Source organism: Petaurus breviceps, unplaced genomic scaffold (genome assembly GCF_028583685.1).
Source record: "Petaurus breviceps papuanus isolate PSGF00001 unplaced genomic scaffold, PetGlider_PUasm1.0 189, whole genome shotgun sequence".
Taxonomy (NCBI): Eukaryota; Metazoa; Chordata; class Mammalia; order Diprotodontia; family Petauridae; genus Petaurus; species Petaurus breviceps.
This window is the reverse complement of record NW_027185809.1, coordinates 28626065-28644688: the sequence shown is the minus strand read 5'-3', so window position 1 is coordinate 28644688 and position 18624 is coordinate 28626065. Positions and strand designations below refer to the sequence as shown.

Sequence of the window (18624 nt, the reverse complement as noted above, 5' to 3'; positions counted from 1 at the left end):
GTGCTCTCAGGGTTCAAAGGCAAAATGAAAAAACAACGCCTTCCCTCCAGGAATTGACATTCTAGATGGGAATGTCCACAAACAGAAGAAGAGGGAATCTGAAGTAGAAGAGAAAATGTCACTGAAGGTGGAAAGGGAATCGAAACTGGAAGAGAGAGAGAGACCAAATTTCACATACTTGCAATCTTGTTCTGGATTTTGGCTAATTTTCATCTGTGCCTGGAGAAGTAGAACCTGTAGGTAAAGATACTTACTATCTGGGTTGACTTCACCTGTTCAAATATGACTTTTAATTTTTATTCTTTAGGGTAAGGAGACACTTCAATGGAAGAAAAAAATATTTTTGGTGACAGATTAGCTTTAGGGAGGTAGTGCTGTAGAGCAAAAAGAACTGAGGAGTTGGAGTCAGGAAATCTTAGTTTGAATCCCAGCTCTTTCTCTTGCTATATACAACTAGTGGTCAAGTTAATTTTTTTTTTTTTGAGGAGAGCAAGAAAAGGGTTATGGCTGGGTGCTTGCTGCTTCCCTCACTCATCTCCAAGAGGCCTATCAGGGTAGATTTATCTCTATTTGCATTATCAAATATTGCTGGTCTAGAGGTTTGAAAGGTTCCAAAGAAAAACTGCTTCCCTGGTCACTCTTTTGGGAGGTAAAACTCTTAGTTTATATTCTCCAGCTTAGTTTATTCCTATCAAAGAAATAGCAAGTAACAGTAAATTCATTTATCTAAATAATCAGCAAATAGAAATTGGGGAAGTCTTTGTAATGGTAATGTAATTTGAATTTGAAGATCTCTTTGTGTTGGCAAAGGTAGCAGGTACTTAGCACTTAGTAATTGATCAAGCCTCTGTTGTGGAAACAAAAGGTATGAACTCATGTCCTACTGACATAACAGGAAGGGGTTGGTTGAAACAAGACGCTAATGCTGTGTGTATATAAGAAAAGCCCCAGGGAGGCATGGACAGAATTTCTCCGAACTAGGATCTGGTGGCAGAGCAGCTACAAAAGAGAGGATGAAGAACTGAACCAGAATTTCCTGAGAACTTGTTGTGGTGGAGCTTCTTCTGAACAGGAGCCCAGGAGCCCAGAGACCGGAGCCCGGAGCCCGGGAGCCCGGAGCCAGGAGCCAGGAGTCAGGAGCCCAGGTGACTGAGGAAGCATGAGTGGGATGCTGAGACTGATGGCAGGTGAGATCTCAGCTCAAACTAAGAAGTAGGACCTGATTTCATCTAAGGAATTCTTTCTCTGTAGTCTGTAGGGAGGCAAGATGGAAATCAGAGACATGTTGAGGAACCAGATACCCCTCTCAGTGCAGCTTCTAAAATATTTCTTTCTAGCTCCACATATCTCTCTCAGAGAATTTTTGGAATGAAACGTCTCTCTCATAAGAATGTCTCACACCAGCTAACCCCACAACATTGCCTCAGCATTTGCTTCGCCAGTTGGGAGTAAGTTCTCCCTAATACAAACAAAGCAGCAAGAAAAGACCTTGGGCTTGATTTGAAGCCTGCTAACATATGAAGGAGAGAGAAGAATAAAAAATGACTCCACAGTTCCTAGCTGGAAGGCTTGAACAATCATGGTATGCATGACCAAATGGGGAATTTGAGAAGCAGAGACAGTTTCAGGGGAAAGATGATAAGTTCATACTGCTGTATGTGGAATTTGAGATAATGGACATTAGATATATCCAATAGGTATTTAGTAATTGAGGCCTGAAGTGTAGGTGAGAGGTTGAGGCTGGAAATAGGGATTTGGGAATCATTTAAATAGATAGTTGAAACCATGGAAGTAGATGAGGTCTTAGAGGCAGTGAGTAGAGAAGGAGAAAGGCATAGAGCTTAGGATAAGGTCTTGGGGGTCTTGAAAGCAGGAAGAGGTAAAAATGCAGGGTAGAGTACTGGCTCTATTCTACTGTTGTTCCGTTGTGTCTGACTCTTGACAAAGATCCTGGAGTGGTTTGTCATTTCCTTCTCTAGCTTACTTTACAGATAAGGAAATTGAGGCAAACAGGGTGAAGTAACTTGCCAGGGGTTACACAGCTAGTAAGCCTCTGAGGCCAAATTTAAACTCAGGAAGATGAGACCACAGGCCTGGCACTCTATCTACTGTGCTATCTAGCTGCTGGTGGAGTCAGATGATTGGAGTGTAAATCTCAGCCTTGACACTTGCTATCTGGTGACCTCGTTGGGAGGTTTGTACTGCTTATTCTTCACCCAGAAGTAGAGGTTGAGCCTCATTGCAGAGGATCCACATATATTAGAGGTTGTCCTCGGTGATGCAAACGTCATCTTCACTGACCTATTATTTCCACATCTCAAACTGGAGTCTTGATGACAAATTAGATATAAAGGATAATGAGAATAAAAAAAAAAATGACCTTGAGTTTTCTAGCTGAAAAACTGGAGGATGGCATTATTTCTGACAAAAAAGTATTAGGCAGAGGGACTAAACCACTTAACCCCTCTGGGCCTTGGTTTCCTTTTCTATCAAATGAGGGAATTAGAAAAAATCTCTAAGGTACCTTTCAACTCTTAAAAGTTCTGTGGTTCTAAGGAGCAAAATTCAACTAGGAGGTATATTGGATAGAGTGCTGGACCTGAAGTCAATAAGGTCTGAGTCCAGATTTGGTCTCAGATACTTACTAGCTATGTGACCCTAGGCAAGTAACAGGGTTAACCCTGTTTGTCTTAGTTCCTCATCTATAAAATGAGATAGAGAAGGAAATGGCAAACCATTCCAGTATTTTTGCCAAGAAAACCCCAAACGGGGTTGCAGAGAATCAGACGTGACTGAAATAACTGAACAACAACAAACAACAACAGAAGTAGAAGGGGGGGGGTGGCCAAGTGGCTCAGCGAGTAAGAGCACTGGCTCCAGTGTCAGGATGACCTGGGATCGAATCCCGGGCTCAGACACTTAGCACCCACCCAGAAACACCTGGCCGTGTAACCTTGAGCAAGTTACTTAACCCCGATTGCTTAGGGGTGGCCAGGTGGCTCAGTGAGTAACAGCACTGGCTCCAGGCTCCAGCGTTGGGATGACCTGGGGATCAAATCCGGGCTCAGATACTCAGCACCACACCCAGAAACACCTGGCCGTGTAACCTTGAACAAGTTACTTAACCCCGATTGCTTAGGGGTGGCCAGGTAGCACAGCGAGTAAGAGCACCAGCTCCAGTGTTGAGAAGACCTGGAGATTGAATCCCGGGCCCAGATACTCAGCACCCACCCAGAAACACCTGGCCGTGTAACCTTGAACAAGTTACTTAACCCTGATTGCTTTAAAAAAAAAAAGAAGTAGAAGGGTGTATGGTTGGTGTCATATGGGAGGTTCAAAATAACATTCTAGGTGCTGTTGGGTCTAGGTTTGGAGGAATCCAACTTATTTAAATTCTGGGTCATCTTTACTGTTTTAGAATCTGTAGTAGATCACAGTCAAGCCTCATTAGGCATTTGGAGAACTCTTTTTTTGTTTTTTAAAGCAATCGGGGTTAAGTAACTTGCTCAGGGTTACATGGCCAGGTGTTTCTGGGTGGGTGCTAAGTGTCTGAGCCTGGGATTCGATCTCCAGGTCATCCCAACACTGGAGCCGGTGCTCTTACTCGCTGAGTCACCTGGCCACCCCAATTTGGAGAACTCTTGTTGGTCTTTTCTAAGTGAAAAGCCCGTTCTTAAAGCTCTGAAATCTTTTTGCCTCACTTCCAATGCAACAGTAACGAGTTTTCCTTAGACTCCTAAATTTCAGGGAGTGAAGATTGGACTGATCAGGGCAATTGAAAACCTACTCTTCCCAGAGAACCTTGCTTTTTTCTTGTTCTGTCTCTCCCTGAGAGACAAGGAGAGCTCAACAATTTTTCCTGGCCTTCCTTGTTTTCTGATCACAGCCTTGAGTAGCCTAAAGTTGGTCCTTGATGAGAACATTTCATCTTGATGGGTGTCAGCTTCTTCAAAGTCAAATCATCTATCATTCCCAGGTAACCCAGCCTCTTTTGTTTGGGTGGGGATGGACAGAAAGCTGATGGATGGTAGTGATCCATATCTGACCTTGTCCGTGGAACCCCATCCCTTTGCTATGTAAGGAGTCATTTTACTGATTCCCGATGTCCCTGACACTTCTATGCAGATGTCACATCAGTTTTTATCAGGGAGAAGTATATTTACTATTGTAGAAATATCATGCTGGGGACAGATTTTTCTTGGTTTAAAAAGTTTTCCACAGATGAGGAAGAGATGCCTATCTTTTTTCTCTAAGGGAAAGGGGCTAACAGTGAAAGTTTTGGCTAATTGCCTTATTTAGACATACTATTCACATTTACCAAGGAGGCTTAAAGCCCTTCTGCTGTCATTAATATTATGAAAGAGACTTCAAACTTTTATTTTAAAATCTCTTCCAGCTTGGCCTATTTACCAAGAGAGTTCCCTGGAGACATCAGTAGACTGGAATGTTGGATGTCAGATTGTTACAATCATCTCCAATTTTTATAGGCTTTTGGCTTGTAGAAAATCTTTACTATTTATTTACTTGTTGTATTATTCATATAAAGGCAACATTGAAAAATACATTTTTTCCCATTTGTCACATTTGTTACTAATAATATTGTGTGTCATTAAAATGAAAAGTACTTAAAACCCTTGGATAGTTAGGTGGTACAGAGGATAGAACACTGGACCTGGAGTCAGGAAGATTCATCTTCTTGAGGTCAAATCTGGCCTCAGACATTTATTAGCTGTGTCACCCTGGGTAAGTCACTGTTTGTCTCAGTTTCCTCATCTGTAAAATGAGCTGGAGAAGGAAATAGCAAACCATTCTGATATCTTTGCCAAGAAAATCCCTAATAGTATCGCAAAGAGTCAGACATGACTGAACAACAACATTTAAAAGTCCAATAATTTTTCACTAGAAATGATATTTTGTATGACTTTTTCATTCTATTTATTGTAATGAACACTGAGCTATATAATTTGTGGTGCTAGAGTGTGCTGGAAACAACATTGCACTGCAAATCAGTCCATCCTCTACTCAGCTATCAAAGAGATCTTCCTAAAGTACAGAGCTGACCATGTCACCCCCCCTATTTAATAAACTTCAAGGGCTCTCCATTACTTCTATCATCAAATATAAAATCCTTTGTTTGACTTTTAAAGCCCTTCATAACCTCCCTTCCTATGTTTCCAATCTTCTTACACCTTTCTCCCTGAGATTAACTCTTCAATGCCACTGGCTTCCTATTCCTTGCGCAAAATGCCCTATCTTCTGACTGGGCATTTTTCCTGCCTATATCCCATGCCTGGCATCCTCCACCTCCTCATCTCTGCCTTCAAGTCTCAGATAAAGTCCTGTCTTCTGCAAGAAGCCTTTCCCGATCCCCTTCAATTCTAGAGCCTTCTCCCTGGAATTATCTCCAATTTATGCTGGATACATAGTTTCTTGAGTTGCTTGCATGTTGTCTTCCCCATTAGACTATGATTTCCTTACGGCCAAGGACCGTTTTGTCTTTCTTTGAATCTTCAACTCTTAGAACAGCGTGTGGCATGTTGCTGTTGAGTCATTTTACTTGTGTCCAATTCTTTGTTACCCCATTTAGGGTTTTCTTGGCAGAGATGCTGGAGTGGTTTGTCATTTCCTTTTCTAGCTCATTTAATGGATGAAGAAACTGAGGCAAATGACTTGCCCAGGGTCACCTAGCTAGTAAGTATCTGAGACTGGATTTGAACCCAGGAAGATAAGTCTTCCTGATTTCGGTTGTTTTTTGTTTTTGCTTTTTTGGAGGGGGAAGGGCAGGGCAATTGGGATTAAGTGACTTGCCCAAGGTCACATGGCTAGTAAGTATTAAGTGTCTGAGGCCAGATTTGAACTCAGGTTCTCCTGACTCCAGGGCTGATGCTCTATTCACTCTGTCACCTAGCTTCCCCAGAGTCTTTCTGATTTCAAGCCCAGTGCTTTATCCATTCACTGCACCACCTAGCTGCCCTTTTGGCACATAGTAGGTGCTTAATAAGTGCTGTTGACTTGATCTTGGCTATGCTATCAAGTAGCCTGTGAGACCTTAAAAAAGTCACTAAATCTCTTCAGGCTTTGAATTCCCCAAGTGTAAGATAAGGGAGTTATGTTTAGTCAAGATCAAATTCATAACCTATAAGCACTTTACAATTTTATTTTTCACTTTAAGCAAATTCATTTTCTGCTTCCTCTGCTTTTGGATTGTTCTTTGGAAGTGCGTTATCAATATTGCAGAGAAATGCTTACTGGAAATCTTCCTTCATTCCTTCCCCTCCCCCACCTCCATTCCCTCCCCCAAAAGGCAAAATCATCTAATCAGAGGAACATAGATTAAAATTTAGAAAGATCTTTTGAGATTAACTAGTTCATCTCACTCATATTACAGAGATGAGGAAACAGATCCTGAAAGATAAGTCACTTACCTTTAAGGTAAGTAACCAAGGCTAAAATCCTGGTTTTCTAACTTTGAATCCAGTGCCCTTTCTATTTTATCTCTAATATTTCTGTAGGTAGCTTATATTTCTGTAGCAATTTAAGGTTTACAAAGTACATTCCTCACAATAATTCTTTGGGGATAGGTAGTGCAAATGTCATCACCCCCATTTTACAGATAAGGAAACCGAGGCTCAGAGTTTAAGTGACTTGGTGAGAATCAACTGCTAGTGTCTGAGGTAAGATTCAAACCCAGATCTCATGATCCTAAGACCAGTGTCCTTTCTGTTGCCTCACATGTTCAATTGTGAGCTAACTTACTTTTCTTTTATTTTTATTGATCTTTTTGAAAATATCACTTTTGTTTCTGAATATCTTTCTTCCTTTGCCCCTACCCTGACAAAACAGAGTGAAGGCTGGTTACAAAATGGAGTTGGTCTCAGACACTTGACACCCTTACTAGCTGTGTGACTTTGGGCAGGTCACTTAACCCCAATTGCCCTCCAAAAAGCCAAAAAAACCACCAAAAACCAAAGCCAGAATGGAGTTGGTTTAGTGTGAGGATTGATTGAGAGAACCAACAGGATGCCATCTCATGAATCCCAACTCCTTCTTGTGCTGCCACATACAATATCTTCCATTTTGTTGTTTTTCTGCAAATCATTCATGGGCAAATGATGGTATAAGCCATCTATTGTTTCATAATATGAAGACAGATGCAATTAATCAGCATCTCCCAATTCTGGGAAAGGAAAGACCTCAAAACTGACTTGCCCTCTCCCAACTCACTCTTTCCCCTTTCCAACTTGGAAAATCCATCATCTTTCCTCCAATTAGAAATCAGGTTACCTAATCTTGCATCCTGGTTTATATCCTATTAATTGTTTCCTTTTCACGCATAAAGATGTCTCCCCTTGCAGTTGGTGCTCCGTGCCAAGCTGAGGAGGCGATTGCAATGAATTGCTAAATAAATCAGTGTGCTCAAAAGCTCAAACCTTTGTTTCCTTAGTTATTTCAGATTTCACCTGTGACACTCAGAGAGCCATCCCTTGTAATAAAGATTAAAAAAAGAAGAAAAAAGCAATTCAGCAAAACCAATCAATGCATCAACAGTGAATACAATGTTCTATACCCATAGTTCTACACCTCTGCAAAGAAAGGAGGAAGGTACATTGTCTCATTTCTACTCTGGGGCCAAGCTTACTCACTATAATTAAATAGTTAATATCGTTTTGGCAAGCTTCCAAAAGAATTTAGATTACTGTTCCTGGACAACTGGACGTAGTATCTTCTTTTCATTTCTTGTTGTGATGTAGCTGGTAATGCTTGCAATTCGTTGGGACAAGGCAGTTTAGTGCCAAGGAAATCTAGGCCAGCGTGTTTTCATCTTCCATATACCATGGCTCCTGTAAAAGTTCTCAGTTGTACTACGAGGGTCCTGAATTTTGGGTGAGGAGCAATTTTAGCAAGCGCGGTGCAGACTTAAACATTTGTGGAAAATTTAGTTCTTAGTCTCTTGTAAATCTTCTCTTCCTTGTTACTAACTTTGATTATACCAGATTACGTGCCATTTCATTTTATAGCATTTTAATAAGCTCTCATTTTCCCCCCTCTGTTCCTCACCAGCTGTGTGTGATGTGTGTTTGCTTTAATTTGATTACACTTTGGTTGGGAGCTAGTATTACAATTTCATACATGTATGTATGTTTCCTTGTGATTCTGAGAATATTAAATGAAAAGGAGAGAAGGAAGCCAAAACTCACATGCATTAATTAACTCTTTGGGAGGATTTGTCTTGGGCAGTATAGCAGGTAACTTATGAATGGTACCGTAGAAGTGTGAAAGGGTTAATGAGTCTTCTTAAAGTGAGGGGTTTGCTTCAGGTTCACTAGGAAGATAGTTTTTTTTAATACTTCTTTTTGGGAGGTGAGGTTCTGGATTTATGATTTTGTCTATATGGAAATCTCCTATTGTAGAAACTTTTTCTTTTTTCTTTTTCAACTAATACAGATTATTAACTTTAGTTAACTTTAGTCTCAAAGATGCCTGGGAGAATTGAGAAATTAAGTGACTTGTCCATGTTTCCATAGCCAGGCAGGACTTGAATTCTGGTTTTCCTGACTCTAGCATAAGTCCACTATTCACTATGCCATAATGCTGCTGCCTTTAAAAATAGCATAAAACCTTTTTAAATTGCATTTTCTTCCTTTATTGAAATATTTCTTTTTTTTAGAACTGTTACCTTAAACTTTTCATATTCTCCCATTTTCTTATTCTCATATTCACATACAAGAAAAACAAAGCTTCATTTATTATGTGGTTTCATTTTGAACTGGTCTCTCCCTCTCGCTGCTTAAAGGAATGTTTTAAATGGTGAATAGTTAAGCAGTTATATTTGTATCTTCACTTTTCTCTCTTCACTGGCTTCTCCTTCTTTACACACTCCCCATGTACAAAGTTGGTTATGGTTACTATGTATTTTGTCTTCAAGGTCATTTTCATATTTTACCTCTGATCACTGTACAAATAATGTTCTTTTGGTTTCTGGAATGTGACTTGTCAAGTAAGTTGTGATAAAGAAAACTACAATTTCTCTGAATTAGTAACATTTACATTGGCTGAAGGGAAGCTCACACTCAGGAATCTGAAATTTGCCACATTTTACCAGACCTCTTTTTTCTTGTCAAAAACCTCAGAGGTGATATTTTGCATATAGATTTGTTAGAAATATTAAAAAGTATCGTTAGCATTTTATCACGGTCATTTTTCTGCAAATATATCATTTTAAGAGATTTGTTGGATTTTTATTTTACAAAGATCCTAAACTCTCTATGCCTTAGAGTTTCTATGACTGAAAAAAACATCTTTGGCCAACCTCCTGGCTGTGTTGATGAACTAAACTTTTTTAGTTGGGTCTTGGGCTCATGGTCTTTTAGTCTGTTATGGAGTTAGTACAAGGCAGTGCAGTGAATAGAGTGGCAGGGAGAATCAGGAAGACCTGAGTTCAAATCCAGCCCCAGATACTTACTAGTTGTATGACGCTGGGTAAGTCACTTAACCCCCATTTGCCTCATCTGTAAAATGAGCTAGAGAAGGAGATGACAAACTGCTCTAGTATCTTGGCCAAGAAAAGACCATATGGAGGGCAACTAGGTGGCTCAGTGAATAGAGCACTGGCCCTGGAGTCAGGAGGACCTGAGTTCAAATTCAGCCTCTGACACGTAACACAAAAAAATTAGCCATGTGACCTTGGGCAAGTCACTTAACCCCAATTGCCCCTACAAAAAAAAAAAAGAAGAAAAGACTATATGGGATCATGAAGATTCAGATTCAACTAAACAATAACTTAAAACATTCTCAGTCTGGTAGTATCTTTCAGGATTTGTACTCAGGGTCAGGATCTGAATTTCACTCAGTGGAAACCTCTTGATATGGAAACCCCTTGCTCCAATGCATATTAGCACTCATGTGTAATTAACAGTCTTTAGAGAGATTTTCCAGGGGGCATTGAGAGTTTAAGTAACTTACCCATTATGATGCAGGATATATCAGAGACAGAATTGAACCCAGATCTGATTCCAAGGCTAGTCCTCACTTGATTATGACACACTGCCTCATGGGCACCCTGCATCACTAGTGAATAAATGCATGATGTGAGGAGTATTGCCTCTACAATCTGATCTGATGTCTAGAATGGATTTATTTCCCAACCATGTAGCAGGTTGGCTACAACTATCATTTTAATGAAGAATTTGAAGCACAGCTGGTTGTCTCCCCTAAAATGCACCAATCTTTATTAAAGGCAGCTGATTCTCAGCATCCTACTCTCATTGTTAGAGGGGTTTTTAAGTTACCTGGTGAATTTTAGAGTAAAAATGATAACAATAATAACAACAAAAATGATAATAATAATAAAAACAAAAATAAAAAACGATAATAATAAAATACAATAGTATTTATATAATACTTTAAAGTTTTTTTCAAAGCACTTTACAATGATATCTATCTAGTTAGGTGGATTCTGTGTGTCTCAATTTCCTAATCTATAAAATGGGGATAATAACACATACCCTTTCTACATGAATGTAAAAGTGCTTTGTAAAGTAATAATAATAGCTAGCATTCATATGTTGCTTTGAAGTTTACAAAGCATTTTACACATGTTATCTCATATGCTTGAGACAGACAGAAGTGAGGTTGCTTACCCAGCGTCGCACTTCTAGTAGGTCTCCAAGGGTACATTTGAACTCAAATCTTCCTGAATACAGATCTGGAACTCTATTGCTTGTGAGAACCTGCTTAGGCTAACTCTGATACCAAATAGCTCTTGGTTCATTGGTATTACCTTTTTTTTATAACTAGGAAATGATAGCTTTCTCTTACCTATTTCTAGGGGTGTGTTAAAGATGGATGAGATCATATTTACTTTGAACTCTTCAGAAAAAATATGGTGTGTGTGTGTGTGTGTGTGTGTGTGTGTGTGTGTGTGTGTGTGTGTGTGTGAAGAAATGTTAAGTCTGATGTTTCTGCTCTCTTCCTCTTGGCAGGCTTGGGGACCAGTTCTACAAGGAAGCGATTGAACATTGCCGTAGCTACAACTCAAGGCTGTGTGCAGAGCGCAGTGTGCGACTCCCCTTCCTTGACTCCCAGACTGGCGTTGCTCAGAACAACTGCTATATCTGGATGGAAAAGAGGCATCGGGGACCAGGTGGGCAGTGTGGGCTGTGAGATGGACATAGACATTTGTGTGTGCAAGCATATGCAATTGCTTGATCTATACAGGAAAAAAAGCAACTAAGGACAATGTGACTTAAAGTATGTGTGTGTGCATGCATGATATGTTCCCATAGACATATAGACTTGAGGTACAGCAGCACAGAAAGCTGTGATATAATTGAAATCTCTTGATTTGAATTCGAGAGTAGAGTTCAAGTTGTGGTTTCACTCCTTACTAGTTGTATGGCCTTGGATGCCAATTAGATTTTTCTGAGCCTCAGTTTCTCTAATGGAAACAATGATATTTGCCCTAGTCACCTCACAGGGTTCATAGTATATAATGAGAACATATCCTTTGTAGAAATAATAGGGCTATAAAAATCTAAGCTATATAAATGTAAAATTTTACTGCCTAAATACAAAATGGGGAAGGAAGGCTGGAAAACAAATCATGTGAAATAGACTTATGCAATGTGGAAGCCAAAAAAAGCCCAATTTTTCTTCTTGATGATTCTAGCTGTTGTTTGCCCCTTTAAATTACTTTGTAATTTACTCTGTCTACATTTTGTACATATTTATCTGTATACTTGCTGTTTTCCAGTGGTAGAATATAAAGTCCATGAGGGTAGGGGTGGTGCCATTGTCTAATACACTATGGACACATAAGAGCATTTCAGTAAATGCCTATTGAATTCAATTGACACCACCCCCCCCATCTTTTTTTTTGTATAGACCTATATTTTAATTGGCATAGAGGTATTCCAGTGAGGAAATTCTCTCATCAATGGAGATCAGTGCTTGTTGCTAAACTTCTAACAATAATAATTATTACAGAATATAATAAGCATCAACAATATTAATAGTAGCATAATAGCTAGCTGTTACATAGTTATTTAAAAATTGCAAGGCAAATAACTTACATTATCTCCTTTGCTCCTCCAATAATTCTATGAGGTAGGTGCTTATTATCCCTATTTTACAGATGGGGAAATTGAGGCTGAGAGAAACTAAAGGATTTTCCTAAGATTATATAGATAATATGTCTCAGAGACAAGCCTTGAAATCAGGTCTTTCTGACTCCAAGGCCAGTGTCTGCTAAACTACACGGCCTTTAATTGAATCCTTTGCCTGAATTAATTGATTAAAAGACAGTTTCCAAATATACCATTTCTTTGTGAGAACGCATCTGGAATATTATGTTCCGTTTTGGATACCACATTTTAGAAGGAACATTGATGACCTGGGTTGTATTGAAGGGAGGGTGAACAGGATGTTGTGGTGTATTCAAAACTAAGGCCCATAAGGATCAATGGGAGGATAGGGCAATATTTGGCCAGAAAAAGAGAAAGCTTAGCCAAGTCAACAAGCATTTATTAAGTGTTGACTATGTGCCAGACACTGTGCTAAATGCTGAGAATACAAATACAAGCAGAAAGACAGTCCCTGCCCTCAAAGAGCTTACACCCTATTGAGGGAAGACAACAAATAAAAGTAAGCTGAAAAGTGGGGAAGGGGGAGGGAATGAAGGTACTTAGTGTGTGTGTGTGTGTGTGTGTGTGTGTGTGTGTGTGTGTATGTATGTGTGTGGTGGGGGGAGGGAGAATGGTAGCTAAAATCTGGAAGAGTCAGGAGTAAAGCCTAAAGAGGAATGAAAACATGGCTGACTTGAATCTCCTTGTTAAAATAGAGGGTTATGGGAGGAACCAGACAATCATAGGGAGAGGCCACAGGGGCAGAGAGTATTTCCAAGGGGAGAAGTCCATAGGTTAAGAGCTTCCAAGGTGAAGAGGTTTCTATGGCATTGTAGAGAAAGCTTGGAAGCATCAGGAGTGCACCCTTGAGAGGAATGAAAACTTAGGGGAAACATAATAGTCTTCAAATATTTGTGGAAGAGGGAATAGACATTCTGCTTCGCCGAATTAGAACCAAAGAGTGGAAAGCTGAGGAAAGCAAATTTCAATTAGGGAAAACTTCCTAGCAAAGCTATACAAAGATGGAGGTGTTAGGTTCCCTGTCTCAGGAAATTTTCAGTTGGAGGTTATATGGCAAGTAGTAATGAATATTATAAATGGAATTTATGCTTTGGGTAAGAAACAGACTCTGAGGTAACTCTCAAATCTGGGATTTTGAGATCATATTATTATTATCATCATCATTATTGTCAATCTTAAGAAGTCAAATCAGTTTTGTACACTCTGTTACATCATAGGTAGGGGACTTCCCTTAAGAAGCCTTAGGAAGGGGTGGCCAGGTAGCACAGCGAGTAAGAGCACTGGCTCCAGTGTCAGGATGACCTGGGGATTGAATCCTGGGCCGAGACACTTAGCACCCACCCAGAAACACCTGGCCATGTAACCTTGAGCAAGTTACTTAACCCCAATTGCTTAGGGGTGGCCAGGTGGCTCAGTGAGTAAGAGTACTGGCTCCAGTGTCGGGATGACCTGGGGATCAAATCTGGGCTCAGATACTTAGCACCACACCCAGAAATAACTGGCCGTGTAACCTTGAGCAAGTTACTTAACCCCGATTGCTTAAAAAAAAAAAAAAGAAGCCTTAGGAAGCAGATCCTAATTGTTTCCTTCTTCTCCATTAAATTTTAGGTCTATTGTGAGGAAAGCATAGAGTAAACCTTAAGGCACTTTTATCTAAATGTGAGTTATTATTCATATGTTGATTATGTGCCATAATAGATCCATTTGAGTTTTAAAGTATTTTTGTGATAATAATTTAAGCTTCACAGGGATATACATTTCTCCTTCATAACCATGCTTGGGTCTGTCACAGAAAACAAAGAAGTGGCCATGAACAGTCCCCCTTGAATGTTAGTTTTGTTGGGAGGCTCTTCTATGGCCACTCTGATCGCGGACAACCATGTTCTTCCCAAGTCAATGCTTTGTATCTTGGGTCTGTCATTGCTTTGATAAGCTGTGAGGAATGGCCAAACCATGCATTAGAAACATAACCAGTGCAAGGCTTTGAGTGAAGTGAGGTCTGGTGAATCAGTGCATGAAGAGTTCTGGAGGTGGGAAGAGTCGGCGGGCTAATGTCTGGGATCAGAAATCCTCAGCAGTGACATTCTTGGCACATATAGCAGTAAACTACATACTGTGGAATTTCATTCAACACGAATCTATTGAACTACCAGATTTCTGTCTTTTGCTTCTTTTTTGTATCACCAGTACTTAGCCCAGTGCAAGCACATAGGAGGCACTTAATAGATGTTTATTGATTGTGATGATGACCTACTATGTGCAAGACTATGCAGACAAAAAAGTAGAATGAATCATAGTTTCCACCCTCAAGGAGCTTATAATCTAATAGGGGAAGTGAAGAATGTTTTGATAGAAGGCAGGATGTGATAAGATCAAAGGTGACATTTAGACAGATTACTATGAATCAGTCTATCAATTAAAAAGCATCTAAGATACTGTATTTTCTGCTGAGGATATAAATACAAAAGTGAGATAATCCCTGCTCTCAAAGATCTTACATTCTACTGGAGTGGGATATGTGTTCACAGACAGTTGTGCGGAGGATGGATGGGAAACAGGAGAGCCTGGAGGCAGGGAGATCAATCGGAAGCCATTATGATTGTACAGGCAAGAGCTGATGAGGGTCTGAATTAAAAGACAGTGAATCTAGGTGTGAAGAGGAGGGACACTGAGGTAGACTTGATGAGACTTGGAAACTGAGAGGATACAGGGAAAGACTGAAAACGAAGCTTCCATTTTTAGGTTGTAAATCTGGGTGGATGGAAGAATGGTAGTTGCTCTTAACAGAAATAGGATAGAAGAATACAGCCAAGATGGCATAATAAAGGCAGGAACTCACCTGAACTCTTCCTACAAACAACTTTAAAATAATGCCTCAAATTGAATTCTGGAGCAAAAGCAACAAAAGGTCAAGATGAAACAATTTTCTAGCCCAAGACAATTTAGGAAGTCAGCAGGAAAGCTCTGTCTTGCTGGGGTGGTGGTTGGGCCTGGAGCACAGTACAGCATAGGTAATCCAGCAGCAGGTTCTAGAGGTGGCTGCATCAGCATTAGCATCAGCAGCAGTAGTAGCCAAAGCAGCTTTCAGAGCTCTTAGCCCACAGATAGTAAGGGGGTTGGACAACTGCTCAGAAAGAGATTAGAGGGAACCCTTTGCTGGCACTGTGTGTAGGACCCTGTTGCATTGCCCACATACAGTTATGGGTCACAGAGGAGCACTGGCACACTAGCGCTTGTGGTCACAGGGGAGCAGGGGCCCTGGGCACAGTTCCAGGGTGAAGAAGAATTCTCCAAGGGAGCAGGGGCCCTGGTTTTATGTCCAAGGCAGATAGGAGCACTAGTGATTGTGGCTGCAGGAGAGCAGAGGCCTGAGTCATGTTTCTAGGGACATAAGGAGCAATAACACTTCCAGTTGCAGCAGGGGGGCAGGAACATTGGTTACAGTGCCAAGGTGGAGAAGAGTGCTTGTGGTAATTTGCAGACTTGAGCATAGTCCAAGGAGAGCAGTGGCCACACCTCTCCTTAGATCATACTGTCTTGGAAGAATTGAAAACTTACAGACACTCCCTCCCCCCCCAGAACTAGCTCTAAAGACAGCAGCACTAAAAAGTTTAAACTGGGAGCAAAGCCCTACTTTAACATAAAGTTAAAAGTCAAGAAATAGGCTGGAAAAAAGGAACAAACAACAAAGAAAGAACTTGACCATAGAAAGTTACTATGGTGACAGGGAAGCTCAAGACACAAACTCAGAAGAAGACAATGAAGTCAAAACAGCTACGTGCAAAACTTCAAATAAAATATGAATTGGCCACAAGTCTAAAAAGAATTATTGGAAGAGTTCAAAAAGGATTTTAAAAATTAAATGAGAGGTAGAGGAAAAATTGGGAAAGGAAATGAAAGTGATGCAAGAAAATTATGAAAAGAGAGTCAACAGCTTGGTAAAAGAAGAAGGAAAAAAGCCCTGAAGAACATAACATCTTAAAAAACAGAAGTGATCAAATTGTAAAAGAGGTACAAAAATCCACTAAGAAGAATTCCTTAAAAAGCAGAATTGGTCAAATGGAAAAAAGATGAAGTCTAACAAAGAGAACAATTCCTTAAGAAGTATAATTAGCTAAATGGAAAAAAAGATGTACAAAAATTCACTGAAGAGTACTCCTTAAAAAAGTAGAATTGGCCAAATGAAAAGAAGAGGTACAGAAGCTCACTGAAAAAAATAATTTCTGAAGAATTAGAATTGGGCAAGTGGAAGCTAAGGGCTCCAATATACATTAAGAAATAAAAAATTAAAGAATGAAAAAAATAGAAGAAAATGTGAAAAATATCATCAGAAAAACAACTGACCTGGAAAATAGATCAGCAGAGATAACGTAAAAATTTTTGAACTTCCTGAAAACCATGAATGACTAAAAAAAAGAGCCTAGACATCATATTTCAAGAAAATATCAAGAGAAACTGTCCTGATATACTAGAATCAGGGGACAAAATAGAAAATGAAAGAACTCACAGATTATTTCCTAAAACAGATACCAAAATGAAAACTCCCAGGAAAATTATAGCCAAAGTCCAGGTCAAGGAGGAACTATTGTGAGCAGCCAGAAAGAAATAATTAAAATATCATGAAGTCATGGTTAGGATAACATATAATTTAGCAGCTTTTACATTGAAGTGTCAGAGGACTTGTCATATGATATTCTGGAAGGCAAAGGAACTAGGATTACAAACAAGAATAACCTACCTAGCAAAACTTCAGGGGGAAAAATGGATAATTAATGAAGTAGAGGAACTTCAAGCATTCCTGATGAAAAGACCAGAGTTGAATAGAAAAATCTGACTTTCAAATATAAGACTCAAGAGAAGCATAAAAAGATAAGCAGGAAAGAGAAATTGTAAGGAATTCAATAAAGTTAAACTGTTTACATTTCAATGTGTGAAGATGATACTTGTAACTCTAAGAACTTCATCATTATTAGGGCAGTTAGAAGGAGTATACAAAGACAGAAGACATGGGTATGAGGTGACTATGATGGGATGATGTCACAAAAATAAAATTAAGGGGTGAGAAAGAGGGACCCATTGGGAGAAAGGGGAAGGGAGAGGTAGAATGGGGAAAATTATCTCACATAAAATAAGTGCAAAGTAGAGGAGAAGAAGGGGGGTGGTGGACAGTGCTTGAACCTTACTCTAATTGGAATTGGCTCAAAGAGACATCTATACTTAGTTGGGTGTAGAAAACTATCTTACCCTATAGGGAAGTAGGAGGGAAAGAAGATAAAAGAATGGGGGCTAATAGAAAGGAGGGCAGATTAAGGGAAGTAGTGATCAGAACCAAAACAGACTTTTGAGGAGGGACAGGTTAAAAAGAGATACGGAAAAGGATAAATAGAAGGAAATAAACAATTGGTAATCATAACTGTGAATGTGAATGGGATGAACTCACTAATAAAGGGACATGGATAGCAGAATGGATTAAAAAATCAGTGACAATATGTTGTTTAGAAGAAACACACTTGAAGTAGAGAGACACATTAAGAGTAAAAATAAGGGACTGGGGCAGAATCTATTATGCTTTAACTGAACTAAAAAAGTAATAATGATATCAGAAAAAGGAAAAGCAAAGACAAATCTAAATAAAAAGGGATAATTTGGGAAACTACATTTTGCTTTAAAAGGAACCATGGACAATGAAGTGATATCAATGCCAAACATACATACACCATGGTATAGAATCCATATTCTTGAAGGAAAAGTTAAATGAGTTATAGGAGGAAAAAGACAGTAAAACTGAAGTAGTGAAGAGCCTTAACTTTCCCCTCTCAGAACTAAATAAATCTAACCAAAATTAAACAAGAAAGAAATCAAAGAGATGAATAGAATTTTAGAAAACTTAGATATGATGGACCTCTGAAGAAAACTGAATGGGAATAGAAAGGAGTATAGCACTTTTTTTTTCAAATGCTTTATTAACTTCTGACTTACATCATTCATTTCCGCCAGATTTTGAGTTACAAATTTTCTCCCCGTTTTTCCCCTACCCACCACCCCAGAATAGCAGGCCCACAGGATATCCCCTCCTCCAATCTGCTCTCCCCCATATTTTCTCCCATACCCCTTTCGACTTTTCCAGTGGATCTCTATGCCCCAGTGCCTGTATATCTTATTTCCCAATTACATGTAAAATAGTATTAATAATAGTATATATATATATATATTTGAGTATTTGATTTTAAAACTTTGAATTCCAGATTCATTCCTTTCCTCCCTTGTTACCCACCCTTACTGGGAAGATAAGCAGTTCAGTATAGGTTGTACATGTGTGGCTAATGCAAAACAACAACATAGTAGATATATTGTAAAAGACTGACTATATTTCCCTCCCTCCTATCCCACCTCCCACTTGTTCTAGTCTCTACTTTGATCCTGTCCCTTTTCAAAAGTGGGGGCTTCCAACTTCCCTCCCCCCCAGCCTGCCCTCCCTTCC

The 18624-nt window shown here is 39.5% G+C and overlaps 1 protein-coding gene across 2 annotated transcripts in view; it reads left to right on the top strand.

Moving 5' to 3' along the window:
- The window catches only part of DPF3 (double PHD fingers 3), a 429392-nt gene that overhangs the window by 149037 nt on the left and 261731 nt on the right, over positions 1-18624 (top strand). For both annotated transcript variants that reach the window (XM_069092092.1, XM_069092091.1), the window contains exon 2: positions 10983-11143. In XM_069092092.1, the coding sequence (XP_068948193.1) occupies positions 10983-11143 (161 nt within the window). The remainder of the gene's footprint in view (positions 1-10982; positions 11144-18624) is intronic.